This window comes from Convolutriloba macropyga, chromosome 8, assembly GCF_964194025.1.
Source record: "Convolutriloba macropyga chromosome 8, txConMacr16.3, whole genome shotgun sequence".
NCBI lineage: Eukaryota > Metazoa > Xenacoelomorpha > Acoela > Convolutidae > Convolutriloba > Convolutriloba macropyga.
Window position 1 is genome coordinate 2768518 of NC_134475.1, and position 27944 is coordinate 2796461.

The 27944-nt window shown below is 36.9% G+C and overlaps 1 protein-coding gene and 1 long non-coding RNA gene across 2 annotated transcripts in view; both read right to left on the reverse strand.

Annotated features, from left to right (window-relative positions):
* Window positions 1–14635, reverse strand: part of LOC142343871 (uncharacterized) — a 71243-nt gene extending 56608 nt beyond the window's left edge. Inside the window, exon 1 of the long non-coding RNA XR_012759224.1 lies at window positions 14573–14635. This is a non-coding gene — a long non-coding RNA (uncharacterized LOC142343871). The remainder of the gene's footprint in view (window positions 1–14572) is intronic.
* Window positions 14636–17147: 2512 nt separating this feature from the next.
* On the reverse strand, window positions 17148–26206 carry LOC142344385 (sphingomyelin synthase-related protein 1-like). The gene is made up of 5 exons (XM_075395993.1): window positions 25485–26206; window positions 19769–19886; window positions 18697–18844; window positions 18011–18197; window positions 17148–17721 (listed from the first exon to the last, which is right to left on the reverse strand). Exons 1-5 carry the CDS (start codon window positions 25796–25798, stop codon window positions 17523–17525), a joined length of 966 nt encoding a protein of 321 aa, XP_075252108.1. The 5' UTR covers window positions 25799–26206; the 3' UTR covers window positions 17148–17522.
* Between the last annotated feature and the right edge of the window lie 1738 nt (window positions 26207–27944).

A 27944-nucleotide genomic window follows, 5' to 3' on the forward strand; every position in this document is an offset into this window, starting at 1 on the left:
GTGGGGCTGCAATGGGAGGATTTTTAAGGAAAATGCAGCTCATAACTCTTACGTCGTTTTGAGCTTCATTAGGCTTCCAACGGGGGTAAAGGGGTATAAGAGTGAGGGGGTAAAAGACAAATTAGCCCCCACTCTTACATCTTTTTGGTCTGTCAAGGAGGGTAAATGATGTAAGAGTTCGGTGGTAATGAAGCAATTACCCCCAAACTCTTACATTATTTTACCCTCCTTGACAGACCAAAAAGATGTAAGAGTGGGGGGTTAATTTGACTTTTACCCCCTCACTCTTACACCACTTTACCCCCGTTGGAAGCCTAATGAAGACCAAAAAGACGTAAGAGTTTTGAGCTGCATTTTCCTAAAAAGACCCTCCCATTGCAGCCCCACTCTTACATAATTTTGCACTGAAAAATTCGACCAGGGTGAGCCAGCTTTGGATAGTAACAGTTCGAACAAAATTGGAAAAGACCAGCATGACAAATACAATTGCAAAATTTGCAGTGATCAATTTAAAAGTTGAGAAAACATAGTCGGTAGATTGCCGAAAATAAATGCCAAATTCTTAGGCGCCAGAGAATTTATGTAAAAACAGATACAGAAATGAGTTTGCAAAACAACGAATTCGTTTGCAAAACAACGAATTGTTTCCCAATCATTTGTAAAACTTTATGAGAAGCCCTTATTCAGGAAACAGTTGCATATTGCATTTTGAGTTTCTCCCACCCTAAACTAATTTTTAATTGTTCCGACCCCACTTGTGGGGTGAGGAACTATATAATCAAATGGGTTTTTTGTTCAGTCAATTTTGGCCGATCGATATATTCATCGTAGAGAAATTAGAGTGGAATCATTTAAAAGCTGATCCAGCGGAGAATTCGAAATTAAAAAGGATTTTTTTTAATTTCGTTATTTTTTCGATGAAATATCGAGGTTTAAAGTTTCATGTGAACACGGGATATTTGATTCTTTTGTTCACTTTTGCCGTAATTTTTGTTCGAATTAACATTTTTTCTATGAAAATTTCAATTCAGAATTACATTTGATGCTAATAGACGTAAGGCGATAGAAAGACTAATTATGGTCTCATAAGGAAGTTTACTATAAAAAAATCGCATTCTATTTAAGAGCTTTTTTAGAAAAATTTGCATTTTTTGTTTTTTCAAGTCGCCTAGAGACTAGTCACTTTTCATATCGAAGTTCCGTTATTGACAAACCTCATTTACAATCAATTGAAGCCCAATGAACAAATAATTTGTTTCCAAGGAATCGCTCGTTTATTTTTTGATTCGTATCTCAGTTTTCGTAATTTTAAGTGATATTTTGATTTTTGATTTTTTGATTTTGATTTTTTGAGTTTTTACTAACTTTTTGGAATGCTACGGCATAAACTCAATGGCTAAAAGTACAATAGGTTTGGTAATGAGCATTAAGTGAACCTATCTGGTGTTTTGATTGGACAGCTAATGCTAATAATACTTTAAAAATAAATTTTGGAGAATTTTTTAATATTAACCAATCACAAACTTATTTTTGTGAACTATAAGTCAGTCTCAGTAATGACAGGACGCCCCTCCTTCTTACTGCAACCCAAATAATCTCGTTAGTGGTTTTATCTTCTAACTATTGGTTATGTGAAATCAATACCACAAGATTTCAAAAAAAATTAATTTTTGAACATTTTGTTTTATTGGTTCCTTTTGAAATGTTATCACCTTATCCTAATATTGATAGCTCCCATTGTTTTAGCAAAGATGTTCAATGAATCATAGAAAAAATTTTCAGAGAAAAAAACCTATTGTTTAAATGACTTCAACACTTTCTTCTGGCACTTCTTTTCAGGATTTTTGGTTTTGGCCTATTTGTTGTTGTTTTCATAGCCATAAGACTTAATGTGATGACTTACTGATTACCTATGCATGACAAACATGCTTATCCCCACATTGAGGCATAACTGAGCGTATTTTTTGACGTCCGTTGTGAGCTACTGAATTGAATGACTGTTAAGACTTTAAAAAAAATTTTCTCAAAATTTTTTTAAACATAAATCAATCTTAAGCTTTTTTTCGTGAGGTGGAAGTCAGTCTCAGCAATGACGGAACCACATTCCTTTCTACTTCAACAAAAGTATATCGATTTGGTGGTTTTATCTTCTAACCATAGGTTATATGACTTCAATGCCACAAGATTTCAAAATTTTCTTAATTTTCGGACATTTCTTATTATTGGTTCCTTTTGAATTCTTATCATGTTATCCTGTTATTGATGGCTCCCATTGTTTTGAGCGAAGACGTTCAATTTTCTATAGATAAAATTTTCAGAGAAAAAAAATTTATGCTTTAAAACTCCAAAACTTTCTTCTCGCACTTTTCTACAGAATTTTTGGTTTTTCCATGTATTTGTTGTTGTTTTCATAGTCATAAGACTTATTGTGATGTCTTATTGATTCTGTATGCATGACAAACATCCTGCTCCTCAAATCGAGGCATAACTGAGCGTATAGGTTCCCTTTGATATTTAGTGGCACCCATTGACTTAGTGAAGAAGTTCAACGGATGATAGCTAAAGATTTCAGAGAAAAACTAATGATTTAAATGGCGTCGACACGTTTTTCTTGTACTTTTCTACAGAATTTTTGTTTTTTTGGCTATAATTGTTTTTTTTTCATAACCATAAGACACATCATGATGTCTTATTGATTACCTGTGCACAAAAAATAACCTTGTTTTCACATCGTGGCATAACTTAGCGTATTTAATGACTTACGTTGAAAGCTACTGAAATTAATGACTGTTAAGTCTTTCAATTTTTTTTTAATTTTTTGAACATTAATCAATCTTAAACTTATTTTCGTGAACTGCAAGTCTGTTTTATTGATGAGTTTAGATTGACAAACATCCTTGACGTCCCATCGAGGCATAATTTAGCGTATTTAGTGGCTTCCGTTCAAAGCTGATTTTTATGTCGCTGATACCACAAATTTTCTCAAAAGTTTCGTGGTTTTAATGTATTTTTCAATGCCATACGACTTATTGTGATGAGTTATTTATGACCTATGAATAGAAGATATCATTGCTCTACCATCGAGGCAGAACTTAGCGTGTTTATTTAATTCCTTTGAAAGCTATTGAATTTAATGGCTTTTTTGATACTAGGGGTTTTCTCAAAAACTTCGTGGTTTTAATTTATTTGTTTATATTTGTTGTTTTTCAAGTCATTTTGTTACAAAAAAACAATCCCATTGTTTTTAAAAAAATAATTGAAAATGGAAAAGTTTTTACTGAAAAGTTCATTCTCTAATGGCTTCGACACTTTTCTCACTTAATTTTTTTTGATATTGCTGTTTTTGCCTTTTTTTCTTTAAGTAGCCGCAAAATTCTGACCGGTCTGATAAACTTGTATTTGACGATTAAATGAAAGATGTTACCCAAAGCAGTCAGTTTATAGCGAATAGTCTTAAAAATTATGATATTTTACAATTTCAAAGACTTTTCAGTTTTTCTTTTCCTCAACTTGTACGTTATTCTCGTCATTGAGAAATCCCAAACAATTCCCTGAAATTCGAAAATTAGCATGTCTACTGATATATTGTTGTAACTGATGTTTTGTTTGGTGGGCAATATGCGTTTTCATAAAAATTTTGTGAGTGGTGTACTTTTTCTCTTCTTGTACCACATTGTTAAAAACAGATCCCAATGATTTTCAAATAAGACCCAAATGAACTTGTTTATTCTTTCAGAATTATTTTAGCTGAAATAGGATAAATAAAAACTGAAATAAAAATCCATAATATTCAGATAATAGCTATTGATTTTAATGGCTTCAATAATTCGTGTTTTTGCAAAATTTTGGTAATTTTTTGAGAATTTCTGCGTCTATAGTCCGTTTCTATAGCTTAGTCTCACCAAAGACAGGTCCCATTGGCTTCATAAGGACTTTTCAGTAAATTTTTCAATAATTATTTCGTTATAAGCTAGAGAGTTATATAACTTTTGAAATTATTTGGTTTTAAATGTTGATTGATTTTTGACTTCAAAACTATTTTTCTTCACTTTGTCGACTTTTTACCTAGTCTCATTAGGGAACACATCCATCTGCTGTATAGTTAGGAAAAACTAAATTTGTGTAGTCAAGATTTTATTTGATCCTTCCGCCCAGCAAATCAGAGTCCACCAGATGAAATGATGATTGACGAGGATATGTAAACTCAAATTTTACATATTTTAAACTTGATAAAGTATTATTTATGAATGATAACCAGTAAAATTATTGCTGATAGCTATTTAGCAGGTGAATAAGTATTAATGTATAAACATATCGTTATTAAAATTTTCATGTTATGCAATTTTAATTTTCACCAAAAAGGGAGAAATGTTGTACATAATCATTTTATTTGGTGCAGTAAAATTATTATACGATGTACTTACTTAATATTTGTACCTAATGTTGAAAGACATATTACAAAGTCATGTTAAATTCAGTGTCTACCGCTTTTAATTCACACATTATGTCTGTTGCCCTAAGTCCCGCATTGGGAATTGTTTGTTCACATTTGTTATGACTTCTATGTCGTTAACTGACTATAAACTTCACTCTTTTAATTTTGCATGCTGAGTACAGATGCTCAACTTGACTAGTTTCTTGACAGTCGTATTTACTATCTGAGTAAAATAGACAAGTGTCAGATAAGCGATTCGCTGAGTGAATTCAAATACAATTTCATGTTAAGTGCACTCGCCGCACAAAAAAACTCAACAGAAATCCTAATAGCGATTCGTATTGCAAAATCAAGTATACAATATGTGTACGAAATGGCGCAGCCGGCAACGCAAAAGCAAACTCCACTTGGCATCGAACCCTTCTGGGAAAAAACTAGTGCAGACCCCCCTTTGAAGTGGAAAAATGGCAGATGCAGGCAAAATTGGCTCTTCTTCCGAAGAAGAATATTGCAATGGTTTTTTTACTTGAACCAAAGCCCGAGAATGTTCAACTTCCTCTAAAACCGATCTACGAGAGTACAATAACAGGGTCCTCAGCCCAACCATAACGAGAACGTCTAGCAAGAAATGCACAATTGAAAATGAATTGGGAGAATCGATGTCAATAACAGATGGATATAGGGATCATTTGTGGAGATAAGCCATGGACACAAGCAGATCGCAAGACAATATCTATGCTATATCTGTTTGGGTAGCAAAGGAAGACGTATCATATGTAGCAGAAACCCGCACCTCAAGATGGACATTTTGACAACGGTGGAACTTTGGCAAATCATGGAAAATACGTTCATTCGTCAGCGTAATATCACCTTCGATAGGTACGTGCTATTCACCAACCAGTCAAAAGGGGAATCTATTGAACATTTCCTTGGCAAATTGAGGGATTTGTCCGAGAATTGCGATCTTGGAAATCAAGAAGATACGCTTATCAGAGACCTCTTCATTGCCAATATGCAAGATCCCGAAATTCAACGAGAATTCTTAGAGAAACTCTTGAACCAGCACAAGCACTACACTTAGCTATAAATATGGAACTCGGACAACGGAATCAATTACAAATCTCGAACGCACAACCAGCGTCGCATGTGAATGCAATAACTCCACAACGGCCCTTTCGCCAATCGAATCAACGACAAACTGTTACAGCCCCTGTTCGACAGACGAATCAACTATGCCGAAACTGTTGCCTCACATGGTCAGCAAATCACAAGGACAAATGTATTGCAAAAAGCAAGACGTGCAATAAGTGCGGTTTACAGAATCGCTTATCGCCTGTATTTCGTAAACCAAAGTCCTCATCTACTAAATCAACTCGTCCCAATGTCCACTCAATTGAGACAAACACAACCGAACAGTCTGTTAATGCAATTCAAAATACCAATTATAACCCTCAATGTGGATCAGACTATGATAGTTCAGACGATAACGTGGTAGCTAGCATTGCTAGTACTACAGTGCAAATTGAACCCAAAAATACAATCTTACAGATCGGAAATACGCAAGTAGGCCTTCTCATCGACTCCGTGAGTGTGTGCAGCATCCTAAAGGAATCACTTGCTAATGAAGTAAGCAATAATTCTACACTTTCACGATTGCTAACAGCAGCACCTGCTCAAGAAATCAAGACCTTCGCCAATGAACCAATACCCGTCATTGGAAAGATGCAAACGCCGGTAGAGAGTAATAGTTGGCGGATCAAAGACGCTGAATTTGTGGTCGTTAGAGATGGATTGAAACCAATCATTGGCAGAGACGTATTTGAGGCCCTTGGAATATCAATCACTCAAACGCTTTGTTCTGATGGAGGTAATATGGTCAACACTATCACAACTCAGTGCCCATTCAAAACACGCATAGCCAATCAATTTCCTCGACTTATTTCACGCACTGGCAGATCAAAAGTCCACATTGTTAAATCTAAATTTCACAAAAATATTCAGCCTAAACATCAGAAGGGTAGAAGAGTACCCATTGATTTACAAGAACGATTTAATAGTGAAATTAAAAAAGCTTCTTAAAGAAGTACACATAGAAAAACTTGATCAATATTTTATTTCTCCCATCGTTATTACAGTCAAAAGAGATCAAACAATAAAATTAGCTTTGGACTCCTAAGTTCCTAATAAAGCCATACATTGCTAGTACTACAGTGCAAATTGAACCCGAAAAAACAATCTTACGGATCGGAAATACGCAAGTAGGCCTTCTCATCAACTCCGGGAGTGTGTGCAGCATCCCAAAGGAATCACTTGCTAATGAAGTAATCAATAGTTCTACACTTTCACGATGGCTAACAACAGCATCTGCTCAAAAAATCTAGACCTTTGCCAATGAACCAATACCCGTCATTGGAATGATGCAAACGCCGGTAGAAAGTAAGGGTTGGTGGATCAAAGACGCTGAATCTGTGGTCGTTAGAGATGGATTGAAACCACTTATTGGCAGAGACGTACTTGAGGCCCTTGGAATATCAATCACTCAAACGCTTTGTTCTGATGGAGGTAGTATGGTCAACACTATCACAACTCAATGCCCATTCAAAACACGCATAGCCAATCAATTTCCTCGACTTATTTCACGCACTGGCAGACCAAAAGTCCACATTGTTAAATCTAAATTTCGCAAAACATTTTCAGCCTAAACATCAGAAGGGTAGAAGAGTACCCATTGATTTACAAGAACGAGTTAAAAGTGATATTAAAAAAGCTTCTTAAAGAAGCACACATAGAAAAACTTGATCAATATTTTATTTCTCCCATCGTTATTACAGTCAAAAGAGATCAAACAATAAAATTAGCTTTGGACTCCTAAGTTCCTAATAAAGCCATACATTGCTAGTACTACAGTGCAAATTGAACCCGAAAAAACAATCTTACGGATCGGAAATACGCAAGTAGGCCTTCTCATCGACTCCGTGAGTGTGTGCAGCATCCTAAAGGAATCACTTGCTAATGAAGTAAGCAATAATTCTACACTTTCACGATTGCTAACAGCAGCACCTGCTCAAGAAATCAAGACCTTCGCCAATGAACCAATACCCGTCATTGGAAAGATGCAAACGCCGGTAGAGAGTAATAGTTGGCGGATCAAAGACGCTGAATTTGTGGTCGTTAGAGATGGATTGAAACCAATCATTGGCAGAGACGTATTTGAGGCCCTTGGAATATCAATCACTCAAACGCTTTGTTCTGATGGAGGTAATATGGTCAACACTATCACAACTCAGTGCCCATTCAAAACACGCATAGCCAATCAATTTCCTCGACTTATTTCACGCACTGGCAGATCAAAAGTCCACATTGTTAAATCTAAATTTCACAAAAATATTCAGCCTAAACATCAGAAGGGTAGAAGAGTACCCATTGATTTACAAGAACGATTTAATAGTGAAATTAAAAAGCTTCTTAAAGAAGTACACATAGAAAAACTTGATCAATATTTTATTTCTCCCATCGTTATTACAGTCAAAAGAGATCAAACAATAAAATTAGCTTTGGACTCCTAAGTTCCAAATAAAGCCATACATTGCTAGTACTACAGTGCAAATTGAACCCGAAAAAACAATCTTACGGATCGGAAATACGCAAGTAGGCCTTCTCATCAACTCCGGGAGTGTGTGCAGCATCCCAAAGGAATCACTTGCTAATGAAGTAATCAATAGTTCTACACTTTCACGATGGCTAACAACAGCATCTGCTCAAAAAATCTAGACCTTTGCCAATGAACCAATACCCGTCATTGGAATGATGCAAACGCCGGTAGAAAGTAAGGGTTGGCGGATCAAAGACGCTGAATCTGTGGTCGTTAGAGATGGATTGAAACCACTTATTGGCAGAGACGTACTTGAGGCCCTTGGAATATCAATCACTCAAACGCTTTGTTCTGATGGAGGTAGTATGGTCAACACTATCACAACTCAATGCCCATTCAAAACACGCATAGCCAATCAATTTCCTCGACTTATTTCACGCACTGGCAGATCAAAAGTCCACATTGTTAAATCTAAATTTCGCAAAACATTTTCAGCCTAAACATCAGAAGGGTAGAAGAGTACCCATTGATTTACAAGAACGAGTTAATAGTGATATTAAAAAAGCTTCTTAAAGAAGCACACATAGAAAAATTTGATCAATATTTCATTTCTCCAATCGTTATTACAGTCAAAAGAGATCAAACAATAAAATTAGCTTTGGACTCTTAAATTCCTAATAAAGCCATACATAAAAACAAGTACCAAATGCAAAAAATATTGAAACACTGATAGATTCCATATCACAAATAATAACTGATTACAAAACAGAACCAGCTGATAAGATTTATTTCTCCACTATAGATCTTAATTATGCGTATGGTCAACTGAAGCTCCATCCTGACACTGCCAAACATTGCAACTTCAATATTGTAAGCGGTGAGATGACAGGCACGTATCGATTTAAAACTGGTTTCTACGGACTTCCTGATATGCCTGCCTAGTTTCAAAAGGCGATGGATTATACATTAATCGGCCTTTAAAATACATTCTGTTTCCTTGATGATATTCTTATTGTAAGCAAAGGTTCAGAAGAAGATCACTTTCAACTTGTAATAGATTGCCTTAAAAAATTAGAAGCAGATAACCTTCGTATAAATTTACAAAAATGTCATTTTGCGAAACAAGAAATATCATGCTTGGTGTATAGTATTACTCAATCAGGAATATCACCTCTTGAATCTAAAACTTCTACAATTCGTTCACTGCAACTACATAATACACTCAAAAAACTACGCTCTTTCCTTGGTTCGGTTCACTATATAAGCAAATTTATCCCCAATTTAGCACAACTTTGCTATCCTCTAAGACCCCTCCTTCGTAAATCTACAAAAAACATCTGGACTGGTGAACACACTATAAATTTAAATGCTATAAAAACAAGAATCGCGAATCACACAAAAAATACTCATTATAAACCGTAACTCGAAACACGTATAAAATGTGATGCTTCTCGTTCCGGCTTAGGAGCAGCATTAGAACAATTGAAAGCTAACGGTGGGAAGCCAATTTCATTTGCATCTAGATTTTGTATATTAACGAAGAACGTTACAGCATCAGCGAGCTTGAACTCCTTGGAGTGGTCTGGTCTATAGAATACTTTAAAAATTATCTCTACGGTAAAAAATTTTCTATGATAACTGATCATCGAACCCTTCTTTCAATTTTAAAAGAACATAGATCCAATAAATCTTATAACAGTCGTTCATCGAGATGGGTTGATCATCTTGTACCCTATCAATTTAAAATAGAACATTTACCAGGCGCAGAGATGGGACTTGTTGACTATATATCCCGCAACCCTCATCAACCTGCAAAAAGTATTTCTAAATATGATGAATTTTTAGTTGCAACATTATCCCGTATAAAAGCTGATGCAAAATTACTTCAAAACACAACTCGGCTGTTAAATTTAATAAATTTTACATAGATACTAAAACTGTCTTAGAAACAACTAGTATTCCACAAATTAATCAAGTACTGAATATAAATACCGTGAAGCCTAAATCGTTAACACAAAACATTATGTTATTTACTCCGCAAAGTCCAAGTTCAGAATTACCTTTAAAACAATCATAATTTTATTTGCGATAACGCAATGAGCGTACGCTTAACTCAAAAAAATTCATTGCTCGCACAGCAAAAGTCTACTCTAAATTTCATTCGCTGTAATTGTACAAATTTTGATAGCCCACATGCATCGCGGGTAAACTTAACTCAAAATCAATTATCACCTGCTCAGCATTCTAATACTTTAAACAAATACTCTAAATCAAAATAATTTTGATTGTGATTTCGATCCTCGAGTACGCTTTACACAAAATAAATTAACACTCGCCGGGCATATTCCTCTTTTATTAAAACAGCCACATATTACGCATAAATCAAATACCTTATTTGCAATTCACGCTAGCAAACACCAAATTAAATCCCCACTCGCATCGCATAGTACAAATAATATAAATATGCCGCTACAAATTGAGACTCAAATAGCACCATTTGAGACGCAAAATTCCAGAAAGGCGTCACTCGCTTACCAAAATCAGCACCAATTTAGTGAATTAAGACACTTTAACTTGTCACAAATATTCAAAATCAAATATTTTGAATATTTCACGTGCTCAATTGACAAACAAAGAAAAGTCGCTTTTTGCCCAAATTCGTTCTGAAAAACAGTTGTCTTCTAACTCAATTAATTTAATTCAAAATTCATCAAACTCATCAAAAATCAGCCAAGTGTCCGCAATGAAAGGAGAATCGACCTCCACTCGATCTAACCGAACTTCGCCTCGCGCTTCATTCACGGATAACGCAACAAAAAACACGCCTCGCCAATCACCCTCTCATTCAAATATCAGTACCCTGCTAACCGAAAGCCCTCAAGTTTTGTTCTTCGATAAAGTGATTGGGAAAGTATTTAATAAAAATTTGATCGCCTCATTAATGAGCAAAGATGCACTGCTCAAAGAAGTCCGGGACTGCATCATCCGGTCCGACGAGGAACGTTTGAAAGAACTACTGGCGAGATTTGCATGTCAGCGGTGGGTGCGTTTGCATGTATAAACCATGTATAGTCCTGAACCAAGAGATACAAACAGATTTTGCAGGCCCTAATAAAAATCATAAAGGTCGCTAAATTTATATTTTAACATGTATTGATAGATTCTCCAAGTACCCTTCTGCAGAAATTTTTGATAAAGCAAACGTTTATAAAGTAAGTAAATTTTTGGATAACTATGTACAAATTCACGGAGTTCCCCGATCATTACGAATAGATCAAGCTCGTTGTCTTATAGGAAATCAAGTGAAAAAATTTTGCACAAAAAAAATAATTTTAATTCCAGCTCCAGCAAATGATCACCGAGTGAACTAAGGAAGCTGGAGGTCACTGTCAGGAATTGCCAAATTTGGAACCCGAGACGAACGGAAGACCCAAGTTGACTGAATATATTAATCGTAGAGGACCCAGAACCTTTTAAAAAATCAACACAGGCCAAAATACTGAGCCACACAAAAGAATTCACACAAATTCAGAAGGGCGACCGTAAGATGAAGCATCGCAAACGTGATACGGCAAGCGGTGTTTCATCTAACCGATCAAATATTGCTCGGGCAATGCGCGTAAGGATGCCAAAGGTACCACCCTATGTCACGCCGCCGGAGACCTCGTTCCAAACTGAGGCAACTCCCGTCCCACAAATCACAGCCTCAGAAGTAATTATTGCGCCTCCACCAACAAATACTTTCACAGAACTAGCGTTACCTTCTACTTCGGCACCATTAGAAGCATTGCACCAAGTTCTTCCACAAACAACAACGAGGAAAAGAAAAAAGTCCAAAACATTATGGATTTGAAAAAACGATTCATCCGGCGAATCAACAAATTCGTGTCCACCTAATTTCGCACAGCCCTACAGGAAGCGTCGTGCTGGCGCTGTCGAATCAGTGCAACTCTCTGTAATCCAAACAATCGTTGATACTGCGGCTCAAGTAGAGCCAATTCCAAATGCGTTCCGCTCGCCAGTCATAGGAGAGGTTTCTCCAATTGACCCTCGCATCCGCAGAGCAAATCAGAGTCCACCAGATGAATTGATAATTGACGAGTAGGATATGTAAACGCAAACTTTACATATTTTAAACTTGATAGTTTTATTTATGAATTATAACCAGTAAAATTATTGCTGATAGCTATTTAACCGGTGAATAAGTATTAATATATAAACATATCGTTATTAAAATTTTCATGTTATGCAATTTTAATTTTCACCAAAAAGGGAGAAATAATGTACATAATCATTTTACTTGGTGCAGTAAAATTATTATACGATGTACTTACTTAATGTTTGTACCTAATGTTGAAAGACATATTACAAAGTCATGTTAAGTTCAGTGTCTATCGCTTTTAATTCACACATTATGTCTGTTGCCCTAAGTCCCGCATTGGGAATTGTTTGTTCACATTTGTTATGACTTCTATGTCGTTAACTGACTATAAACTTCACTCTTTTAATTTTGCATCTTGAGTACAGATGCTCAACTTAACTAGTTTCTTGACAGTCGTATTTACAATCTGAGTAAAATAGACAAGTGTCAGATAATCTATTCGCTAAGCCAATTCAAATACAATTTCGTGTTAAGTGCACTCGCCGCACAAAGAAACTCAACAGAAATCCTAGTAGCGATTCGTATTGCAAAATCAAGTACACAATATCGATTGTGTACGACAAGGTTAATCGTTCCTTTGTCGCCTTATCCCGCAATGTAAAGTCCTTTGGATCTTTTCCGTTTGTGCCCTCCCAGTACGTTATGCCCCAATCAATTACAGAGCACTTGTCATAACATAGTAAACCACCATGTAAAAATATGGCATATGCGTCTGGGGGTGCAAATAATATGCGCCCACTAAGCTGTCGGGCACGAACAAAAAAGATCCCATAAAATATAACCCCCACTCCTCCACTCTACATAAACTATAATTGGGATGAGACTTCTGACTGGAATGAGTTATACAATGAGGTACCTCAAAATAAAGCAGTTTGTTTGCTTTTATTGATCTTTGTCAATTACGATTCTATTATTGAATGCAACTACAAATTATGATATAGATGTGACAAGTTGCAAAATTAATCAGATGTTCTTTTTTTCACTTATAATTCTTTTGCTCAATTCCAAATTTAATTCACGTACGATTCAGATAAGAAAATTTGCCATATCAATCAACATTCACAGGACACTGCGGCCTTAAGAAAATCTGGAAGTAAATATTTAATCCGAAAAAATTAACGATTTCGGCACACGTCATTGATAATTTAATGCCACATAAATTATGTGGCTATCATAAGAGGCACTTTATCTAGTGCACTTAAAAAATAACATGCTGAAAAATTGTAGGATACAAAAGCGTACTGTCTGAAAGTCAAGAAAAGTTTTGGCACCCAGTGCAAAAAATAATTATGGGCCACCTGCTAAGGTTAAAGCCCTAGCTAGTATTGCCTTAATCGTTTTTAAATGAGAAATTGCTGGAATAAGGCAAACGCCTCAGAAATAATGAAAAAGAAAAGGAATAATTTAGCACGTACATTGGGGACTGTAATGTTAATTGAATACACCAATTGGATGGCATTCGATTACCACATCAAGGGGTATAAAAATTTTCTCCAATTTACAAACACTGGGGATTGCACTTGATGCATTATTACACCTTTATTCTTTAAATAAGTTAGACCCTATATCTTTTCCCCACTCGCGACTTGAGGTCCACAGGCACCCTCGCGTCAGGTCACTAAATATTCTGGACCACTAAGATTCATATTCTGACATATACTTCATCCAATAGTTTTTCTGAGTTAACTTCAACTTTCGAATGAAATTGCATTAAATTCTAATTGCTTTTTAAAAAAACATTGATCCCCTATAATGCTAGTGATCTTTCTTACATAAGCTTTGTGAACAAAATAAAGCTCTATGATAGTTAGAGTCTTTTCCATTTCAGCCCCCCCCCCCCCCCCCCCAAACAAAATTATTACACCCATTAAGTAGTTATAATGGCTCTTTTCTGTTATTGCCCCCCCCCCCAGCCTTATATAGCCAGTCTATTTGCACCCCCCAAATATGTTCTTTTTGGTCCTTAGAGATCCTTTATTTTAGTCATAATAAATTGCCGGTACCGGTAGACGAATGGATGAATTTTGCTTCCGGTTGTCAAAAAAAATTAGTACTATAGAGCTATTCCTGCAAAAGAAAGGCGAAAAAAAATTGAACACACGCATTATTCTTTGTCTGCTTACATTATAAGCAAAGTTTGATTACTGTATACGTCTTACGTCTTAATTTCAAAACTTGGCTGCACAATTAAATTGTAAATGCCGTTTGTATATAATTGTATATGTTAGTGTATGAAATGAAAACAATATGCTATAACATGTATAAGTGGGGGGTGCAAACGGACGTGGGGGGGGGGGGGGGGGGCAATAACAGAAAAGAGCCGTTATAATTACGGTAATCATACCTTAATGTACTAGGACTAGCCGTCACATTTTATAAATACCTTTGCAAAAGGCAAACGTGTCAATTATGGAGGGTTATATTCGACCGCAGCGTGGGGGGGGGGGGGGGGGGGGGTGCAGCTCATCTGATTTTCACATCCTTTTGAGGTCGTGTAGTTTTGAATAAATACAAATCTGAAATTATGATGTCTAGTCGGTTATATGACAAAATAACCAAAGCCAAAATACCCAATTTATTACCTTTGTTGATCTTTTCGTTCAATAATCCGATTACAAAATGGCATTCGAAATTACAAGCATGCTTTCTCGCAATTAAGTTGATAGTTTAATCCCATGTTTGCACAAGTCCCACAGGCCGCTGAGGCATGGCCATTAAGTATGTTAAAACATTCGGGTAATAGCGACTGCTAATTTGTTGTCGGATTATTGAACGAAAATATCAAAGTACATTGGGTTTTATGACATTGGGTATAAGGGCATTGGGTATTTTGGAATTGGGTATAATGACATTGGGTATTTTGGAATTGGGTATAATGGCATTGGGTTAATTGTACTGACACCAAAGCTTCATCTCATCAAGTTCTCTAAACCGAGTACATGGAAAAGCAAAATTGGATATTATTCGTTGTAAATTACTATCTACATCTTAAGCCAGGCTAGAACATTGAGTTAGTATTGCAAAACAACCATTTATAAAATCATTTAAAAGAGCATTTTGAAATGTCAAATAGAAACGTTTAATTGTTCTCTCAGGTTTAATAAGTATTTGTACAATTAGTTGATTAGCTTTATTCTGGAAAACAATACTATATATAGCTATACAACATATATTGAAACACAGATGACATCATTATACACGTATTTGAGGTAGAACTCAATCACCAAGTCAGAAATTCTGACGTGTATATGCAATATAAACATATCAATTACTAATTTAGCAAACATTGTCGCAATTACAATGTCATCAAGTTCGGCCTCGGTATAAAACATGGCTACCCATATCTGAAACTGTATGAAAACGATGACAAGTCTTAGTTAAAGCTAGACTACACCTAAGAAATGGAAAGTGGAATTTCCGTATCAACAATACTAAACTTTGGTCAAGTGTGACGTAACCCCGTCAGTTGTTGATTTGTTAGTTACGATGACTATATAATCTGAGCCTGATCATAATAAGAGAAAGCACCAATTTCAAGATTAAAATTCTAAGCTGAAGCTATTCCGAAACAGGTGTGAAATGCACAAAATTGCACACGGGATAAAGAAACTATTGAGTATAATTTTTTTCCAGGAAAAAAAATTTCCGGAGGCACAGCCAAACTCGCTAAATGCGCAGCTCGTTAAAGAGTGGGTCTATTTCCGTGGGGGTTATTTCCTATCTAGAATTGAGTGTTTTTTTTCCGAAACCGGAAAAACACAACCCAGTTAGCCATAACAATGATGCTATTCTATGAACCCAATTTTACATTTCACACCCGCAATTCACAACCGTTGTGCATGAATAATACATGATTTGTCTTCAAAATTGTCACACCATTGCATTGCAATCACGCGCGCCTCTGATAAAGGGGTCCAAATTGCAAAAGCAACAGTTGCAGAGTTGAGAGTGTGATCAAAATCACAGATCCGTAAAGCACGTGTACAGGTATGTGCGTTTATTGAAAAACTACTGCGCCGAAAGCGACACGAGACAACTACACCAATAGAAATTAACATGAGAAGACAAAAACCTATTACTCCTACATTCAAAGGCCAACTGTTTCCTGTTCCCCAATCGGCGATATTACGACCCTCTATAATTAATCTTTTCACACCTTTATAATGTTATATATAATTTTTTAACGGATAGCCCGACCGAATTATGCTATGCAAACCATTATCGTTGCAAAACCATTATCGTTGTAATATCTTGTTCACGTGGAAAGAGGGCGAAACAGTTCCTAAATGTCTAACGAGCCACTAGTGTTCAAGAGATTAGGCAAGCGACTGTGACTTTAGGATATAATAGAGCACAGGTTACACACAGCAGTAAACATAGATTATTAGCAACAATAGAGCAGCAAAATGCTAACCACAAATTTATCATCATCAGCTACCTCCAATCATTAATGCGTCACGGAGCATTTGTAAATGGACTTAGTAAAGACAACGACCTTATTTCTATATTTTCCCTATTTAATTTCTATCTGGAAATTTCAACAGCTCTTTCCGGGCAGAAATTCAAAATTGTAACCGCACCCCTACGAAAAAATTCAGAATTGAGTTTTAAGCCTATTATAAACGATTCACTTGTCTTTTTTTTGAAAAAACGGAAACGTTAGTATCGTTCTCTGGTACATGAATCCATTCTAAATCTTAATTCAATATTAATGGCATCAATAATTTTACTCTTGTCTGTGGTTTACGACAACTCCCAGTGAAACGAAACATATTTTAACAAGACCCTGAATAAGCTTTTAGAGGAAAAAGCCGACATCTGTTCGTTTCGTGTTCTTGTGATTTCTGTGCAGGAAATTCAAGAAATAAGATCACGCATCATCTCATCATTCTTTGTGAAAAATTTGTCCGGTTCATTGTACTTAACAAGACCGTATTAAGATATTCTGAGGTTTTAGCCTCCATATCATAGTTTCAGTAAGAAGTATCAAGTTTCGTTTCACAGGGGATGATCACAATGTAAAATCATAAGTTCAACATTCAAGCTCTCAGTTCAAATTTTCCGTTGTAGCACTTTCAATCAACTTTACAATTTTTTGCCCAAAGACGGGCTTTGGCTGAACAAACCGATGACTGAAGCTGATTGATTCCCTAAAGATGATTGAAATGAATCTGCAACGTCTTCAGGTTCATCGAACTGCAGGGATAAACTGATGGCTGAAATTAACTTGCTTTGTGCATTGCATGGATGATTGCGTAGATGTTTTTTTTTTGCTTTTCACCTCTAAAGATCCACTTATCATTCGATTTGAGTCACCTGCCTGGTATCTGAAATTACCGGGATGTTGATGTGCACGGGGAGGGTCTGCCACCACCGTGCACCAGTCTGTAATAGTAACCACCTCCCAGAAATGATTCTAGGTTGGATTGGAGTTCTCGTGGCGATAGGAACTCGTTTGGAACCGAGCCTCCGACATTGCCCTCGAAGAAGACTACTATTGGATGAAGGAAGTTCCGGCAAAGTAGATTGGACCTTAAATCAGAGCTACTTTGAATTTGGAGGGAAAATCCCTAACGTATAAATGGAACCTACAAAAATGCCCTCTAAACAACATTCTCACAACTTTATTATTCAATAATCAGTTGCAAAAGGTACTAAACAGTCTGCCCACCCCCCACCCCCCTCACTGAATCAAATCCGTCGCGAGAATCGCTGTCACAATTCTGTTTAAATATTTCCATGTTGTTTTGCTGTACCCATTAGACTATACGATTCTGTTCCTGCAGTAACACTGGCCAAACTAGTAATATGGCCAACATACCTAGAGTGTTTTTGGAGAGCTGGTATGTTGGCAATGGTATGGTAAGTCCAGTGCATGCGAGTCACGAGGTAGTAGGCCACAACAATGTCTATGGTATAATGCTCACGCGAAACCAACACCAGAAAGACCCCAAACGCCGCCATCACAAATGCCGCAGAACGCAACAGACGCTGACTAGGAGGCGTGTCTAGACCAAACAAATTATGAATAAACATCCATTTAAGTACTGGTTAAGTGACTCTGCTTGAAGTCACTGAGAACTTCTGACGTTTATCGGGAACCGCGAAGCGGTTCGAGATATTAAATCAGAATTTCGAAGTGACTTCTGCAGAGTCACTTAACCATGCTTAAAACACGAAACGCGCATGTTTCAAAATGACGAACGTCAACGGAAGTCAACTTCTGGCTGAGTAGCAACTTCTGGCATTTTAACTTCCGGCACTGCAGACTTTCGACATTTTAAAATGTACACATGTGTTTTAACATAACATTTCAGTAACACGTGTCTGGTCAACAATATACCAACTAGATTTTCCGGACTTAGTCACTGAACTCAATACCCCCAATAAAAACGAATCAAAGTTAAGATCTTTTCTATTAATTATTAATATCTTTTCTACGCCAAATGGCTTTTTTCCAAATTTACATTCAGTTGAAATAAAGAGTAAAAATTTCAACAATCTTACATTCAGAGATGTATAAGTATAGCCCAATGATTGACACAGTATGTCCACTGAAAATGAGGTCACCACAGTAGTTTTGCCCTGCCACTGACAGCCCCGCCCGAGAAAAGAGTGCGAATGCTCGCATCCACGTCTCCGACAAGGAAGAAGCCTGTAATTTCAACACAATTGCTTAAGCGTCCGTTTCCATATTTTATTCATGTTTCTTGCCCCCTCCCCCTCCCCCCCCCCCCCCCCCACGTTACAGCGCACGTGTCGGGGGTGCACAAGTAAGGTCCGGTATAAATGAAAATATCCTGGGCGCATGTACTACTCTTCCCTGCTTCCCTATCAATAGTAAAAAATCTGCAAAACCTGCATTCCTCAGTCAAGCATTTCATTGTCGAAACAAAAGAACGTTCCCTAATCCTGGCCGTCATAATTGAGTAACTGAGACGAAAATTGACAGCCAGACAATAATTTAAGGTCTACATTTTCAAAAAAAAGTGGTGTTAATTGAAAACAACTTATAGGTCTTGATCGATTAGTGGCTTCATAATGAGAAAATTGTTGGCATTAGGAACCTTTGTAAAAACTTTTAATTGTAAAACTTCTAAAAATTCGTTTGCAATTGGTTACAACAGACTCTTCCAGACTAAAATCGGACAAATTGCTCAAATGACTGGTCAAGAAAAAATTGCATTTAAATATGACCACAGGACTAATATAACTACGTTTGAGAGCATTGAGAGCAATTGAAAATGGAGATCTATTATGTTTCAATCCCAGCTTATTGTGCATAATACTTTTACGCCCCAAGGCACGCGAGCCAGTTTGTACATTTTAACGCGCTAAACAACGCAATTTGCGAATGGGATGAAAATGCTATAGTTTAAGACTACACGAATTGACAAAAATGGGTTGTCTACAGAAAAAAAATACTTAAGACAATAAATAACGCTACGTAAGCTAACTCACTTAACGAGCGAGCGTTTGCAGTTATTTGTTAAGCAATTCCTAACGCTCGCTCAACAAGAGATTTTGCTTGGGTGACGTCATTTGTTCACTTTTGGTTTTTCATTTGAAAGTTACTTACGGGTGACGCGCATTGCTTGTCCGTCCTGGGGTTGGGGAGAGTAGTCACATACAGACATATTCCCCGAAATATGTACAGGAGACCCAAATTCACAAAGATCCTGCGGAATATTATCCACCTAAAATAGCACACAGAATGGTAAAATATTTTCTTTCACTTTTAGGTCACAAGATCTTTCAGATTTGGAGTGATGATGCATGTTCAACTGGCCAGCTAATTTGTTTGTCCAAAGTACGAATAAGATGTTCTATAGTACTCAGAATAACGGCGAAAAATCATTTAATAATCACCGATGTTGGCTGAAATGATGGTACCACGTGAAAGTTTCAGACGCAAAAAAAGTGGCCATAGTCACAAAAAGAGCAATGCTGCTCATAAAAAGATCAGTCTGAAATGTGGGGAATAATAAGAAAAAGGGCAGCTGAGAACAGGCCGCAGTGGCCTAATTCTGTTCCGCTGCGATTACACAGGAACCAAAATTATTATTATTATTATTTATTAATTATGGAAACCTATCTTGGCGTGAATTCAAGTTTTCTTGAAGTATGTATTTGATGTAAAAAATTTCTCAATTCTGTAGAACTTTTTTGTGCATTATGAGTTTCTTTGTAAATAAGTTGAACTTTTTGCTAAACTAGGTAGCGTTATACTGATTAAAAAGCATTCAATACCTTAAACTGTTTGTTCATGACACACATTTCAGGAAATCGGGAAATTGAGTGCTTCATTTTTAGTCACTGATTCTTAATGAAGTCAGATTTCTTTGCATTTTGAAGTTTTTTGCGTTTGAAATAAAAAGCTGGCAGTTCATTCCATCCAAAAACTTTGATACCTAAAACGGGGCCAGACCAGATGAAGCCAACGGAACAGACTTCACGTTGTAAATTAACTCTCGTTGATGAAGACCAAAAACATTCTATACATTAAATACGGATTAAATTTTGCATTGTCTTCTTAAGCGTTCATGATTGGCTCAATATATAATGACCGCAGATTTATGAAAAGATCGTGAGAGCCAAGTACATTAATAGTCATTGTTTTTGAGAGTAATATTAGAAAATTTTTGGCGTCAAACAAGAGGATAGCTTCGGAATCGGGTTTCCTCAACGCGAATCGTATGGAATGAAAAGTGTACTGTATCTATGATTTATACATCTTTGACTTGATATCTTCACGGCGTTTGATGTTGTGCAACAATTATTTCACAAAGCGCTATCTTATGATCCTCCGCACTACTTCACCACTGTCAATCGTTTGAACAAGTTCATTTACAAACACCGTCGAGTAGGTTCCTAAGGGTGCGACAACTTCGATCACAGTTGTGAAGGGTAAGTTTTTAAAGGTTTTATTGAGATATTTGGGTCACATTTTGGATTGAATTAGCCGTCGTTAACACAAAGTAACCAAGCCCTCTGGTCCATTGCTTCACTTTATCGTCATAACGTTCCTGCTCAATTCAGTTTAATCAAATCTGCATAATAGCCAGATATGGCAGAGAATCGCGAGTGTGTTGTGCACAATTTGTTTGACTTTCGTCGATGTCACGGACAAATTTTGTTCAACTGATTTTGGGCGATGGATATCTTTACGAAAGCTTAGAATGGTTATCATAATAAAGCCTTTAGAGTTCAGAAAATTTCGATTGCAGGAATTTTCAAATTTGTTTTTCAAAAGAGGGACCAGTTATGATAAACAGCCTAATTGTGATAAAGTTTTTGAATAGCTTCAGATGTGGAGTGCTAAAAAAATACTTAGTGAACCCAGAGTATTGAGAAACATGACATTGAGAGAGGAACTGAAAAATGTGGCATTGGAACCCCCAGCTGCTCAATTAGACAAATTGCTCATAAAAGCAGACGGAACGAAATCTGTGATCGCTGATTTACGTAAAAGGTGAACTATTTACAAAGACGATCTCAAACTCTACTGCTCCAAGGATTTCATCATGATTTAAACCCTTCCACTTCTCGACGGCGACCAATGCAAACATGTTGTTAATTTTTCAGTGAGAAATCAAATCTCGTCATTGAAGATCTCGTCATCGTCTGATCTCACTGACTATACTTGAAAGAGTGAATCAAGTGTAGCTCCAGCCGCTGCGTGCCCCAGGTGTTTATCAAACGATCTAATGATTCCCTTTGTGCTCATAACGTGCTTCAGCAAGATATCGTGCAGTCGCTATTTTCCAGTGACAGAAGCGGGCTCCGCATCAAAAATGACTTTGATAACTATCGGCCAATTTCCCTAATCGTTTTGCTACTTTCCATTTTGAGTGATTCACTATTGCAAACATTACAATCGTTTATCATCCAAATAATTTGGTTTCAGGTCTAAATCAGGTCTAAGTCAAAGCTGCGATTGATATCACAGACAATATAAGGAGTTTAAATAACGAAATTAAGTGTGCATTACTGGTTCTTCTGTTTAAAAAAGGCGCTTGATACAGTGCATCACGACCTGCTTATAACTCAAACGATATGGCGCGAGAGGCAACATGAGATCCAACATGACAAAATGAGTTGATAGGCACAAAGAGCTAATGGTGAAAACTTTATGCTGACAATTTTAAGTAGTCTTCGCTCCTCACTTTTCCAGAAAAGGCATTTAATGAGCTTCGTAGATTGCCAACAAAACTTCTCCGAGTATGACTATAACTTAGGTTTAAGGAAAACGCCACTGAAAAGTTTGAAGAACAATTGGAACAATTTTGGAATTAAATGTCTTTGAGCTTCTCAAATTATTGTTGTACGAAAAAAAAGTTCGTTCTCTTCATCAAATAAATATTTTTTCGAAAGGCAGGCCAAGTGCTCAAGGTTTGTTGAAACTACCAATAATGAGCTCAAAACAAATGTTTGGAACATCGTTTATTAGAATTGAAAACATCTTGAGATGATAGATACTAAGTAGGGAAAAATTTTGCCATCAGTTTCTCCACAGTATTCTTAGAGGCAACTTCAAACTATGCAAAATTCAAATTATGGAACAAACGCATGGAACAAAGACAAAATTCTAGCAAAATGAATGCATGACACGCCTTCGAATCTTAGGACTGCGTGAGAGCGCCTACGCGGTGATGAAACCATTATTTTAAAATTATGTATCGTGTGGTTTTTGAGTATACCTTATACATTATTAAATCTGTATCTGTCTTCTTGATAACACTTTGTTTTTGTTGGTGGGTGTTCTACAAGCCTGCTGTGAGCTTTCTGGCATGCGCTTTATGATATCACAATTTTGAAAATATTTTTGTTTTATACTTAAGATATAACTGTTTTTATAAATAACAAAATAAAGATTCACAATTCAGGTTAGTTCTCTTCTCCCGTGACCATTTTCTATCGAATTTCATTTCATTTCGCCAAAACATGCATAAATGCTGTTCCGCTCAGAAAAGACAGAGAAGTAAGGATAGCTACCCCATATTTTTGACAGAGTACACAAATTTTATGACTTCGTACAGAAAAGTCATACAAGAAAAGGAAACAATCTTTTGCTATAATAAAATTAATTATTTGAACAAAACGACAATGAAAGAACGAATTCGACTAGTCATTAACCTTATTTCTGGAAATAATAGATTTCTACCTGCTTTCGCCTCAGATGATTGTTTATCAGAATAATGTAACATATATTTTATTGACAAGTGGCAAAAATTCAGAAAAGTTTAAATGTGGACCTGAATCTTCTTTTCTTTGTGAAAGTCTTTGAAAAAATGGTACATACACAAAAAACGTCTTACTTGGAGGAAAACGAATTATTGAGTATAATACAGTCAGCCAACCGTCCTAATCACTCTACAGAAAGCGCTCTTTAAAAAAATAGTATGGGCATATATAATGAAATTAACCGTAAATCTGCCGTCCTAGTAGCTCCCCTTGATCTACAGGCCGCCTTCGATACTTTTAACCACCAGCCTATTTTAAGGGTATGTCACAAACGCTTTGGAATTACTGGAACAGTATTAAAATGGCTGGAAAATTACGTTTATCAGAGATCACAAAGTGTGCTTATTGGATTTTCTATTTTTAAACCCAAGTATATGAACAATGGTGTTCCTCAAGGTTCCATATTGGGCCCTATTCTTTTTAACATGTTTCTAACACCTTTATGTGACTTACTGGCTCAAAATCAATTAATATACCAAGTGCATGCAGACGACACACTTCTATGTTTCGAATGCAAATTTAAACAATCAAGCTCTTCATGAAAATTTTGAACGGCTAATTGGTATTCTCTGCAATTGTTTTGCCTCAGCAGAGCTGAAATTACATCCAGACAAAACCAGACTAGTCCTAATGATAACAGTTAAATTAACATTTTCTTGGAAACGAGTCAAAGTGTTAAACGAAACAGTTGATATAAAAACAGCTGAAATCTATTGGGGTTTTCTTGACAATAGTTTCAACTACCGGAAACATATAACAGCAGTTATTTCTTCCTGCTAAGATCAATTGCGAAAACTGAATAGTATACGAGGACTCGCTAGAGTGTATGCAAAAGACCTACCAAAACTTCAAAAAGTAAAAAAATTATAGTTGCAGTTTTATATATGGTCTTCACTGTTCTCGTAGTACTTCACTTCACATGCACGACCTCCACTGGCTAACAATACACCACAGATTAAAATTCGAAGTGTTGTGTTTCGTTTACAAATCCCTCTTCAACGGAGAACTTTTACCTCTTTGCTTCAGGGTTTTCAAATTTGCACTGGAAAGAGATCTTGCTACTCCAAAAACTTGTATGCCCTTAAAAACGGACTGCTATTGGTTGTAAGGCCTTTGACCACATTAGAGCAAATATGTGGAATCAACTACCCGCAGAACTTAGATCAGCAGACAGCCTCATGGTTTTCATAAAAATGAAAATCCATCTGTTTCAACAGTACTATTACCAATGAGCAGGACGCACTTCTGAGTTTTAGAAGAAGTGCCCAAAACAACCCCGATGATTATGATTTATATTTTCCTTATTTTAACCAATTATTAACGCTAGCTATGCTGTTTACTGCGGCCCTTTTATCATCAGACGTTCAGTTTGGCTTTATTTTTCCATTACCATGCCATGAGATACCCTTAAAAGCATCAGGTAGGAGTATTAAAAAACATGAAAGCTTTTAGGATTGAGTTCTGCTAAAAATTCAGTGTATCAGTCTGCTTCTGGTATTAAAAATATTTCACAATTTGATATTTTAACTACTGGTATTAACTTTCTCGCCCATTGCAAGAGAACTTAGCATTTTTCGTGGTAATCTTTTAGTTCTGTTCGATTTATAAATGCTTTCTTAAAAACGTTTTCCAATTTCGATATTTTAACCTGTCACTCAACCTACTCACCAAAAGTCAATCACCCAAAAGCATGAACACAAGTCGTCTCTCGCTCAGCAAAAATAAGTTCACGAGGAAACTTTACTCATTGGCCTTTAGGTCAAAACGCCACCTGAACTCAGACTTCCAGTAGAAACCTCAACAAAAGCAATACCCTTCTTCGAGTTGTAAAAAACCAAGAGAGCCAATAATAGCTCCTCTCAGCTGCTGAAAAGAAACAAGCGTTTACAACAGTTGCCTCGAACATCGTTCGAGAGCAACTTAAATTGCCATAAACAACAAGTGCACCTGGAAAGCATCGATGACTATCGTATTCAGAACCTTTCACATTAACTGCTCTTTGATGCAAAAGTTACTGCAAGAGAATCAAGTCTAATATTTTCTAGACTAACTTGTGATGATGCAGAGCAATGATTGAAAACATTGCGATGAGGAGCATGAAAACTATACATTCTGCTAATTGAAACGCAAATGGACTGCTTGGTGAGACGTCTAAGATGATATCTGGAAGCGGCGGCTGGTTTATTGGCACCCGGTCGTTGTTCAGCACAATCATTGAAGAAGCGAAGCTGGTTCCGAAAACTGTGATTGCCATCGCCAGTAGACACTTGATCTTCTCCGGGGGAGGCGAAGAGACGGCTCCATTGTTAGGCTTTCCTTCCGTAGGACTTAGACTGATTAAGTCAACAATAACCTCATCTGTCATATGTTTATATTGGCGTGTAATTGGCACAGGTTGCTGCTTTTCGATTTGTTAGCTCATTCGATTCGATTAACTGACTTTGTAAATTAGGGCTTCGTTCAATAATCAAATATTGCTACCACAGCATGGATCAAATCTAGGTAATTTCATCATTAAACTAAAATGCAAATACTCTCGCATCAAGAATTGCCGTTCTTTTTTGGGTTCAATAATCGAAGAGCTGTAATGCAAAGTATCAAAAAGATTCTCAACCTCTCAACTCGGGTACGTTCCTTGTCAATTATAATAGAGCAAAGGATGTGCCGTAGAATTTCACTTAATATGTCAATATAACCTCTTGAAATTAAACCAACATTTGTGATTAACTGAACTATCAACCTTTCAAGCTATATTAACGTCAACATTTTTACTTTCCTCAATTGCAAATACTTGAAATACCGAAGTTACAAGGTGTAAAGATTGTCGTCAGCAAAAATTGCACCATATAGCAAATTCAATTCAAGCACTACAAAGTGACATTGGATAAAATTAGATCGTGATATTCAATAACTTTAAAGCGGCATTATTATTATACGTTTGGTCGCAACACTGAAGACAAATGCTTTGCACGAGCAATGAGCGGTTTTCTAACATCTGCAAGCAACGCTTTCAAAGATTATACATTGCTGCCGTAAATTATGTTTCAGGATTCTTCATTTTGATTTTGTGAGTAGCTGAAATGACGGCTGACCTTGGTTCAAGTTCGCTCTATACAACGTAAATGAAAAACCCTCTTCCCGACACTGGGAATATCTTTACTGATCCAGGGTCCTCGCAGCTCCATGCCTTCATAGATCATTTAGTATTTTACAAATTTCAAGTTCAGTTTATTCACATCTTTGCATTTTGAATACCCACATAGTATACACTAGTAGTTCAGGCTTTAGGGTCTTCCCAGGGGCGCTTCGACAAGTTGTTTTCGTGCCCAGTTTCAAAGAAGTTTCAGCAAGCATAGCCAAAACGGTGGCCGAAATTGCTATTCGTCTGTCAACTGAAAAAGTATCTGAAAAAGCTTTCGAAGCGTACAACGCATGCAGACTAATCATATTAAAAAACCCGGGTGTTCAACATATTGGCGTAGGAGAAGTTCTTCGTCGCATCATAGGCAAATGCATCATCAAACATATCGAAAACGACATATGCTTCTTGGGCGGCAACACAAAACTTTGCCTAGGCCAAAAATGCGGGATTGAACACGCAATTCACTCTCTGCGTTCGCAATATGCAAAACCTAAAAATGAAGCTTTTCTCCTACTAGACGCAAAAAACGCCTTCAACTGCCTCAACCTTAGTTGGCACTTGAAAAAATTAAGAGAATTTGCCCCGCCTTGTTTTTTGTTGTTCAAACCTCATATTCAGCCCAGTCGAATTTATATGTCGCAGGAAAAACACTGGTCTCTAGAGGGCACAACTCAAGGGGAACCCATTGCTATGGTTATGTATGGAGTAGCCACCCTCCTTTTGCTCATGCTTGTCCAGAATACACACGTGATGAAATGGTACGCAGACGACGGCAGCGCAGCAGGACGTTTGGAGGTCTTACTCTTAAACTTCAAATAACTCACTGAACATTGTAGCTATTTTAGCTACATGGTCAACGCCCCAAAGCGTCAATTAATAGTGAAAGAGGCCTCAAAGATAAAGCTCTCAGTTTGTTTGATGGGAGGGCAGTTGAAGTTGACGGCTGCCGCCTTCTAGGATTTTTAATAGGCAAGGAGAAAGCCTATGAGAGCTTTAAGGTAACCACAGATGGGAAATATGCCAATTTGTTGAAAAAACATGAGCAAGTAGTAAAAGCATCCCCTCAAAACGCTTACGCATCCCTCACAATAGGCGTGCAACAAATCTTAAATTTCGCGTCCAGAGCAACGCCAAACTCACGGAATAGCTTCACAGACGCAGATGCCATTATCCAAACGCAGGTGCTGGCGTCGTTCTTTGACTCTCCGGTGTCTCAAATCGCACGGCGATTGTGTTCGCTACCCAACCGTGAGAACAGACTTAACATCAGGCAGCCAATAGATTACGAAACGAAGTACGCCGCTTCTCTCACTGCATGCGCTCCTCTTGAACATGAGGATAGAGCATATGGTCGTCTCACCCAAGAACG

What these genes read in the sequence shown, in the direction of transcription:
- LOC142344385 (XM_075395993.1), bottom strand. Translation starts at nt 25,798, where the DNA reads ATGACAGATGAGGTTATTGTTGACTTAATCAGTCTAAGTCCTACGGAA. An exon ending in ACAAGCAATGCGCGTCACCC is followed by an intron (nt 18,845 to 19,768) that starts GTAAGTAACTTT and finishes TTGAAATTACAG; the next exon opens with GCTTCTTCCTTGTCGGAGAC. An exon ending in GCTCTCCAAAAACACTCTAG is followed by an intron (nt 17,722 to 18,010) that starts GTATGTTGGCCA and finishes CTCTGATTTAAG; the next exon opens with GTCCAATCTACTTTGCCGGA.